Source organism: Pteropus vampyrus, unplaced genomic scaffold (genome assembly GCF_000151845.1).
Source record: "Pteropus vampyrus isolate Shadow unplaced genomic scaffold, Pvam_2.0 Scaffold36, whole genome shotgun sequence".
NCBI classification, from domain to species: Eukaryota; Metazoa; Chordata; class Mammalia; order Chiroptera; family Pteropodidae; genus Pteropus; species Pteropus vampyrus.
In genome coordinates, this window is record NW_011888817.1 from 5577997 (window position 1) to 5587886 (window position 9890).

General features: G+C 52.8%; 1 protein-coding gene across 1 annotated transcript; it reads right to left on the bottom strand.

The window, feature by feature from the left end:
* Positions 1 to 470: 470 nt before the first annotated feature.
* On the bottom strand, positions 471 to 7721 carry FAM46B (family with sequence similarity 46 member B). The gene is made up of 2 exons (XM_011357683.2): positions 7254 to 7721; positions 471 to 2599 (listed from the first exon to the last, which is right to left on the bottom strand). Exons 1-2 carry the CDS (start codon positions 7515 to 7517, stop codon positions 1577 to 1579), a joined length of 1287 nt encoding a protein of 428 aa, XP_011355985.1. The 5' UTR covers positions 7518 to 7721; the 3' UTR covers positions 471 to 1576.
* Positions 7722 to 9890: the final 2169 nt, after the last annotated feature.

Consider the following 9890-nt stretch of genomic DNA (forward strand, 5'->3'; position numbering starts at 1 on the left):
AGGGCTTTGCAATCCCTGGATCAAAGAAGCTGAGTAAACAGCGGGCAGGGCAGCGTCCAGGCCAGTGACTGGCTAATGCCTCGAGGGAACAAGGGAACGGCTCCCTGAGTGCTTGACATTTCCTCTCAGACAGCCTGGCATGGCCCCAGGTGGGTTTGAAAGGAGACACCTGCCCTTCTAGGAGATCTGCTTAGAATGAGCTGGAGTGTGCTCATCAGCACTTGGGGGTGGTGACAGAAGGAGCCGGAGGATTGAGGGAACCTCTCCAGGGTAGGAACGCGAAACCTGGGTTCTGGCTTTGGGGGACTTCTGGGGTCTCTGCTACTACTGGAGGGGTCTCCAGTCTAGATTCACCCGCTTGTTCTCCACTTGCTTCCTGGGAAGGGAGAGTGTAGGGTGGGCAGAGATGGTGTCAAGCAGTCCCGAGCACCAGAGTACGAGGCCAAGTCCAGGATCATCAGGACTCTAGGTAGGAAATACTGAAATATTTATTCTTTAACAAGAGACTTGCTAAGGCAATGGGCAGGTGCAAGTCACACATGTAGATATGAGCTCCTAGCACAATTGTCAAACTGGGGCTGGTGTTGAGAGGAGGGGCATTCCCCCAGCCACAGCCCAGGACTCAGACACCCCCACGCCTTGTCCCCTCCCACAATATAAGCCAGACTCAGGCTGCGAGAGGCAGCTACAGCCATCACAGCCATGGAAGGTCGATCTCCCAGGAGAAAGCGTGGTGCTAAGCTCAGTGTAGACAATCTTTATTGGCAGGTGTTAAAAGTGCAAAATAGTAACAGGAGGTGGGGCATGTTCTCCTCCAGGTGAGGACCCTGCTACCAGGCCAGCGGGGTGGGAGCACTTGACTGTGGCCACTTCAGGCCCCACGCCCTCTGAAGAACAAGCTCCCAGGCAGGAGATCTCCTCATGACATGGTGGAAGGGAGCAACACCCTAGAAGGGTCACGGGCTGTGTCCCACCCCAGGCCACTTGGCTCCTGCCCACCACAAACCTTGACAGCTTGGGTTAGGAGTATTAGGGGACTGAGCCAAACATATCCCTCTCCAAACTCAGGCATCTGCCTCATGCTTCAGTTTCCCCTCTCCCAGTGATTAGCCAGGTTGGACCACCAGGCCTGGTTAGTGGCCCAGCCTGACCTAAAGTGACTAGTTCCCATAACATATCATATTTAGCCATTGTGTGGGCTGCAGGCCCTCAGAGGCTGCTGGGATCACCGTGGGCTGGCCCTAGCCAAAAAGACTCTTTCTAGGCCACAGAAATCAACCCCAGATGGACATTTAGGCTATCACCTCAAACGTGCTTTGTCTCCTGGAGGCAATTGACCCCCAAGACAAATAGCTCTTGTACTCAACGATCATGCTGGTTTAAAATGTGGTGCAATAAGCAAAGGGTCCATCTGCCAAGAACCCCAGTTTGTCCCTAAGCCCATAGGGGCCTCACTTGGGAGAATCTGTGCGGGGCCACCTGGCACAGGCTGCCTGTCTCTGGTCATGTCCTCCACACACTCCTGGAGGCCCCACTCCATCCAGGAAGGCCCCATCTCATCTGGCCAAGGTCCGAGTCAGTTACAAGGCAGCCAGGTGGGATAGCAGGAGTGGGCCCGGGCCAGCAGAGGCTGCACAGGGGTCACGTAGTAATTGACGGTGGCAGGCACAACGCCATCGGGGCCTGGAGGGCGCCAGGCCAGGGCTGCCGCAGCAGCCGGGCCTTGCTCAGCCAGTGCCTGGAGTGCCATTGTGGCAATGAGGTCCAGTGTCTGGCGGCGCTCGTGGCTCATCAGGCACACGGTGCTCTCATTGACCACACGGTGCAGCATCACCAGGCAGGCGTAGCGGCGGGCCAAGTCGGCCCCGCTGAAGTGGGCCTCCAGGTAGCGTTCCAGGGTGCGCTGCTGTTCTAGCAGGTCTGGGAAGTCAATGAAGAAGCGGGAGCACATGTAGCGTTGCAGGGCGCCTACATCAGTGCTGGGCTGAGGCCGGAAGCCCCGTACCAGGAGGTGGCAGTACTTGAGGAGGCCACCACCTCGGATCTCCTCGGGGCTGCGAGTGGCGATGACTCGGTGACGCAGGTGCTCCATGGCTTCGGCAAAGTCCCCGTACAGGCTCTCTCCTGTCACTGTTGGGTGGAAGGCCTCGGACATGGGTGTGGATGAGCACTGGCCAAAGAGCAGCAGGGAGTCCAGGATGATCTGGAAGGAGTCTACACTGAACTCGAATTGGCGCCTGACCGAGTCCACAAACTTGAGCTCCATGTTTTTGCCACTCTTGTTGGACAACGAGATGAGGCTCCAGCGGTCTGTGTCCGTGCACACTTTCACCAGCTTCTGCACGTACGCCTCCTTCAGTGTCAGTGGCGTGATCTTGGCCCGGCTCACACCGGCTGGCAAGAAGTCCAACAGGCAGGCCAGCACCACCTCCTTGGTCAGCTGGAAGGATGCCTCGCTGGGCAGGTCCATGCAGAATACTAGGTCCAGGTCCTTATAGCCCAGGCCATTATCGGGGTGCAGCACGTGGCTTGCAGCTGAGCCGTGTAGCCGCACGCCATGCACGCGCAGTCCCCGTGCCTCCAGGCTGCTGCGGACAACCTGCAGATGGGACAGCAAGAGGGAGCGGTGTCAGGAGTCTGGGCCCCTGGGGTCCATTATGGGCTTCTCTGTAACAGTGAAGATGACATCAACCACTGTTGAACACTTATCAGCTGTCGTGCCTTTGGAAAGACATTTAACTCTCTAAGCCATGATTTCCTAACTTGGAGAATGGCCCATTTGGAGGAAAACCTCAGAAAGAATAGCAAACACAAGCATAGAATTTACTAAAAGCCAGGTCCTGATTTAAGCACTTTATATATTAGGATATAAACTCACATAATTCTCACAATAACCCTGTGAGGTAGGTACTATCATTCCTACTTTACAGATGGGAAAATGGAAGTTCAAAGGGGCTAGGCAACTTGCCCAAGGTCACATAGCTGGTGAATGCAGAGCTGGGAATTAAACTTAGAGCCCATGTCTTAACCATTAGGCTATTCTACCTCTTTAAAACTGCAAGTAAAACACTTAGTTCTGTGCCAGGCATGATGCAAACTGCTCAAATGTGTTGGGAATATAATTGTCAATTCACACTTATTACTGCATCATTCCTTATAATAATCCTATGTTTGAATATTACCATCCCAATTTACAGATAGGAGACCTGAAGCATAGAGAAGTCACGAAACATGTCTAAGGTTAGAGAATGGCCAGGCTGAGACTAGAACTCAGGTCAGTTGGATTCTCAAGTTCATGCATGTTCTTTCGACTATGAGACACTCACTTAATCTTTACAAGGACCCACTAAGGCAAATATTATACTCGGTTTTGAGATGAAGAAACTGAGGCTTACAGTGGTAAAATATCTATGGTTCAGAGGGGAAGCCATTCAGAAATGGCAGAGCTGGAAGTTAAAACCCAGACCCTTTCTGCTCTTAGGAGAGGGGTTGGGTCAAGATCTCAGGAAGCCCCCCAAACCAAGTTGGAAGAGATGTAGCGGACCCCACCGGTTGACACAGGAACATGACAGGTAAACCTACAAGTCATCTTGAACCTGCTCCTCTAGCATTTGTATAGGCCAGATGAAGGCACCTGCTTCCTTTGGATTCCAGAACCTGTCTCCCAGGGCCTAGGATGAGGTGGAGAGGAGAGAGGAGAGAGGAGCTGGGCTGTACACTCAATTTTCTCAGCAACCCGGAGTACTTTGTACACTATCCTGAAAGTGACCAGGCAGCATTCCTACCTACCCTGAGTGATTCTGCAACCCTTGCTGCCAAGTCAGCACCAGCCAGGCTGCCCTTCTTGCCTCCCAGGGAATTACTGCAAAGAATGCACCTAAGTGCTGAGGCGGCAAGCCACAGTGGGGCAATCTGAGGCGGGCGGCTCCCTCCAGGAAGGCTTCCGGGAGGAGGATCTTGACGAGGGGAAGGTACTGTCATGGCTATGGGTGGTAAGCAACTGGCCATCGGGAACTTGATGGGGGGAGGGGGGACAGCTGGGGGAGGGGAAAAGGAACGTTGATTAGGCACCTATTGAGTACCAGGCACTGGACCTTCTTACCAGAATCTATAGGGGTTAAGCCTTTATGATCTCCAAGGGATGGATGGGGACACCAAGGCTCACAGGAGTGAAGTAACCTGCCCAAGGTCAAGGAGAGGTGCCTTCATATCCAGGTACAGCTGACTCTAAAGTCCATCCTCTTTCTACCACGTTACTATCCCACGGTTCAGAAGGAGCCTAGATTAGAAACTAGGGTTCTTATCCTCTCCCACTTTCAAAATTTCACAGTGAGGCTGATCCTCTAGTCACCGAAGCCCAGGATGAGAGTAGTTGGGGAGCAGGAAGATTTGGGACGCCTTGGCCAGACAGACAGGGGAGGCTGGAGGAAAGGGGTCAGCTGCTGCGGTCCAGCCTGTGGGACTTCTAACCCACACCCTGGCAGCTGTGTCCATGTAGGCCGAGGAGAGAAATGGGCCAAAGACCTTGTCAGACATGCAGAGCAAACCAGCCCCTTCCCCAAGTCTCATTAGAGCTGACTAAGCCTTATTCAGTGCCAGCTCCTGCTCCCAGGCTGATGCCCACTCCAGGGTATGGCATCTGGCCTGGTGAGTAGGTAGCAGTACCCTTGTTAAATCGCCTGCGTCAGGTTATGGGGCTGGCTGTTGTCTCTTTCCCAGGTATGACTATAGCCAGCTTGGCAGGCGGTCCCCAGATACTGCCACACCCAACGACTGCAGGGCAGCTCAGAACCTCCTGAATCAGACTTTCTAGCCATAGAGGGGGCAGTGGCTGCACCCTCCTTTCTCCTGTGCCAAGGCCCTCCCAAAAACACTCTGCTCCCAGGCCACTGCTGAGACCTGCAGGGAGACTGTAGGGGCTGCTAGCCAGCATGCTTATAAACCTTGCATTCGAAGCTGCCTAATGCAGGCCCTCTGGCTGCCCCTGGAGAGATCAGATTGTCTAATTCAATCCTCTGGGCCCAGCGAGAGCAAAGGACTTATCCAAGGTCACACAGCCAATAAATGGCTGAGCTTATAATTAGAACTAGGCCTCCCAGAGGGCAGGGGGCCTCCTATAGAAGAGTGGGTCCCTCTAGCCTAGGTTCAAACAAGAACAGCATTTCTACTTGCTCAGATTGCTGCTGCAGGTGAAACCTTGTGAGGTACAGGAGGAGAAAGATTCCAATTCTTATACTGTGGGGCAACTCAGCACTAGTGAGAAGCCCCAAGTCAACAAGCGGCACCCCCACCACACATTTCCCAACAGCTCGTGAAGCTGCCAGCTTCAGATTTCTGCCAGGAGATGGTCTTTCTTCCCTGTGGAGGCAATTGTAAAGGCCAGGTGAAGGCACCTGTTCCCTTTGGATTCTAGAACCAGAAAGGGTGTTGGAGAGCAGTCTAACCCATCCCCATTGAACAGATGGGGACACTGAGCCCAGCAGAGAGAAAAGATGATGGTCCAAACCCTGAAGTCAGATGTCCAAAACCTCCCAGTCCAGCTCTGAAGTCTCTGATGCCTCGCCCCACCAGAGTCAGCAGCTCTGTTTTGTCTCTGACCCTTGTCTAGGAAGACGTTGTACTATTATCTATGATTATTGCATTGTAGAGTCACCTCTTATTGATCTGCAGTCTCCTCCACCTGGAAGGTAGGAGGCTGTGTCCCGGTCATATTCTGTGTCCTCGTGTCCTGAACAGGACTTGGCACCGAGCAGGCAGCAGTAAAGGCAGTTTGGACCATACTGACAAGAGCAGGGACTTACCCTCCAGAGCGCCCCTTGTGCCTGCAGAGGGGAGCTGCCACACTGTGCTCCCCCATCCTCTCTCCCCGTGCCTGGGACAACAGTCCTGGAGGCACAGCAGTTGGGGCCCTAAGGTTGACCTGACTTGACTGTCCTGGAGAGAAACTGGTTACCTAATTACCCCATGACAGCGGGCAGCAGAGGAATGCCTCTGTGAGGTGCCACTGGGCTGCAGATGAGTCAGCCCTGAGGTATCTGCCCCTACCCCCTCCCCATTCTTTGGGAGGGAGGGCAAGGTAAATCCCCCAGTGAGCATCCCTCCCCCACTCTCGAAGCTAAGGCAGCAGGGGGCAGGGGAATGACCTGCTTTACCTAACTTGGGGGCTACCTCCCAGGAAGAAAGTCCATCTGCTGGCAGAAATGCACAGAAATTGTGGCTGATTTCCTGGTTTGTTTGTTTTACCAGAAGACACCCTTAAGACCTAGAAGTTGAATCTTGGCTGCTGGGGAAGGGGTGGAAACACTTTGAACCTGCAGCAGCTGCTAATGGAAAGACCCAAAATTCTCTGGGTTTGATTTTCACCTCTTTAGGCAATCTTAGGCAGCTCACTGTCCCTCTTGGGACCTTAGCTTCCCCAGCTATAAAATGGGTACAACAATGACCATATTCTGGTATTTCAGAGTATGATAGTGCCTGGGGCATACAGATGAAAGAGCAATTCGAGGGTTGCTGAGGGTCAGGTAAAGGGAAGAGGGAATCTGAGGAAGAAGAGAGGCTTTGCCAGAATTCTCTTCCCGGGCTCCTCAGGACAGAAATGGGGCTTGGAATGGGGGATGGCCTTTGCTTCCAATCGTGGGAAAGGGGAGAAACACCCAAACTGGACACCTGAGGTTGCCTTCCAGCATACCTGCATCAGGTCTGGTCTGGAGAGGGAGGCAGTTCTCATCAGGATTTCTAGGCTTTTCCACCTAGCTAGGGGACTCTTGAGCCAAGGGCTGTAGGAACATAGGACAGAGTCTGCCTCCAGAACCTTGAGAGGGAAGGGGTGAGGGGGTGAGGCCCAGGAATGATATTTGAGGATGAAAAGAACTATTTTGGACCCAGGCACGCACACCTACCCATTCAGGGCTGCCTGGCATTTTTTGTCCTTGCGGTAGGGACTATTCTTCCTCTGCCTCTGGGTCCCCCCTCATTCTCCTTCCCTCTCCAAGCCAGGGCTTGGGTGAATCGTCCAGGGGAATTGCGGCTCCCCAGGTGCCCGGGACGGGAAAGCTAAGTGGGAAAGGACTATGAGGTGAAAGGGGGAGGGTTATGGTCTACTATCAATGCTGTGCGATTTTGTTACAGCCCCTGTCCCTCTCTGAGCCTCATTTTTCCCTAGCTGTCCAGCAAATTGAATAAACTCCGGGTGCCTTTCGGCCACGAGAGCCTCAGGATAGCGACTCCGGGCCCCCCGCCCAGCGACCTCTCACCTGCACGATCTGCCGGGGCTGCACGCTCAGCGTAGGGAAATTGCCGCGCCCGTGAATGGGAATCGGCTCGCTCAGGAGCGCATCCAGCCGCTTCACCTGTGGCCAGCCCAGCCCACTCAGGTGCCGTCCGAGGGAGGCCGATGAGGCCTTCGGGTCGGGGCCGCCGCCTGCCTGGGCGGCCGTGGTCACCGCCGAGGCCGCAGCCGTCCCCACCTGCGTAGCCGTCCGGTCCGGGCTCTCAGCTTTGCTCTCCGACGGCATCATTAAGCCGGCCCCGGGGCCCCGACGGCAGAAATCGGGGGGTGGTTAAAGGAAGGAGGGCAGGGAGAGCAGCTGGGCCGGAGCCAAGGCTGGGGCGCGGCTGCAGGGACCGGACGGCAGCGACCAGAGAGGCAAACCCAGGGCACACCTGCAACAGCGACGACCAACCGACCCTAAAGTCTGTCGCCCCGGGCCCAGCTGACTCTTATAGGCCGCGGGCGACTTGCCTATTGGTCCCAGCAGCTGTCATACAGCGGGAGCCGCTCCTCCTCTTGACGCCCCTGCCATTGGTCAACAGAGCTTTGCACGCGAGTCACTGGTCTCCAGGAAGATTTCGATTGGCTGGAAGGCTCGCCCCTGCCCCGCCCTCCTTTTCGGGCTGAATTCCCTCCTTTGGTCCTTAAAGAACTTCTGCTCACGGTGATTGGCCCGGGCGGAGCAGGGCTTGGACTTAAAGGGACTTGCGACCTCTAGCGGCAAGAGGGAGGGAAGTGACCAGTGGAGTTTGTAGTGGAGTTAGACCACTAAGAAATCCCAGGTTTTGTTTTTGTTTTTGTTTTTGTTTTCTGTCTATTTTTTGGCTCTAGAAGGAATTTAGTAAGCACCTGGCCTGGCCCTAGTCATCAGCTAGTTTTAGAAGCCCAGAGAGATTGTGCTGCTTGTTCAACCCCAATCAGCGCTCCTCCTGCTTTCCTGCAATCTTCCAGAGTCGAAGAAAAGTAGCAAACTCAGAGTAAACCGGGGTAGGAACTTTTTAACACACTGTTTTGATTAGTTCTTGCCAACCGCCCCCCCCCACCCCCAGCCAGCCTCAATGTTCGCGTTCAGAGGAGGGGAAACCTGCTCAGAGTGGGGACATGACTCCCCCAAGGTTACACGGCGAACAAGTTGGGCTCTGGTGCAGACTCTGGGCCATAGGATCTGTGAGTGCATGCCCTTCCCACTACACTTGCGCAGACCCAGGACCTTTGTCCGACTGGAGAATGGAGAGAAGCCGAAGCTGGGGGTTTGGTTTTCTCGACCCAGCATCTCAGGACCTTCTACAGCTACGTCTGGCAGGAGCTTCCTGGGTGGCTGGTGAGAATCTTTCCTATCAGCATATTCTCATCCTTCTCAGGTCCTGTGTGTTATTAGGCAGGTCACACTATACCTCTCTAAGCTAATTTCCTCATCTGCCCCAAAGAATATACTCGATAAATATTTTTAAAATTTTGGTTTGATTACTTAGAGTTGGTCAAACATTTTCACATGTTCTATTGAAATAATATGTTTACATGTTTTTCTTTTCCATTTTACAGAGCCCAGAGGGATACAACTTATTATTATTGTTACTTTTAATCTTTTGTTCTGATTTTAAATATATGTGCTTGTGGCAAAATTTCAGAAACTGAGTCTGTCTGATTCATCACTGCAATATTCTCTCTTAAATATCATGCTCCTAACAATATATTGAATTAAATATCAGTCTCTTAACACTACCATTCTGTAAGGCAGGCTGGGCAAGAGGTAATATGCCCAATGTACAGAAGGAGAAGTCAAGACCTAGAAAAGATAAACTACATTCCAAGGTCACCAGCTTGCTTCTGATAAACCTAGGACTAGAACCCAGAAGACTGACTCTCAGACCAGAGCAGCCACTTCCTCTTCTTAGAGGCTCAGCTCAAACAAGATCCTGCCCTTGTCCCCTCCCTCCAGCTTGTCAGGATTCTGGGGCTTCCTCTGGCCCCCAGGGAGAGGAGCTGCTGCTTACTCCACACCTTGTCTGTGTGACTTTGGGCAAGTCCCCTGCACTGTTTTATCTTCTCCTGAAAGATAAAAAAATGGATAAGAAATCTGCTGCGACTGAGCCCAGAAGCTCCAAACCTTTGACCTACAACCTCCATGCCCTGGTGGAGGCAAGAAAACTAACATTTACTGAATACCTGCTGCGCACTAGATCATGTTACATACTAAAAATACGCCTAGAGATGCGGGATCATTACTCTCAATTTACAGATGAAGAAACCAAGGCTTAGAGAAGTCAAGTGAAATGCCTAAGGTTATACAACCACTAATTGGCAGTGTGGGACTCAAATCCAGGTCTCTTGACTCCAGAGACCTATTTTCCAACTGCTCCTCATGGAAGAGTTGGTATATATCACAGTCATGCTTGACACAGCTCTGGCACCACCCACAAGATCCATCCATCCATCCATCTATTTATTCATTCATTCCTCGACCAACACATATATACTAAGCACTTACTATGTGTCAGGTGCTGGGCTAGGTTCTGAGATGATAGGCAAGGATCCTGCCCTTCTAGATTCTAGTATAGAAAGATAGTAGTCAAGTAAACAAACATATGACATTTCAGATAGTGCTAAGAAGCAAAACAAA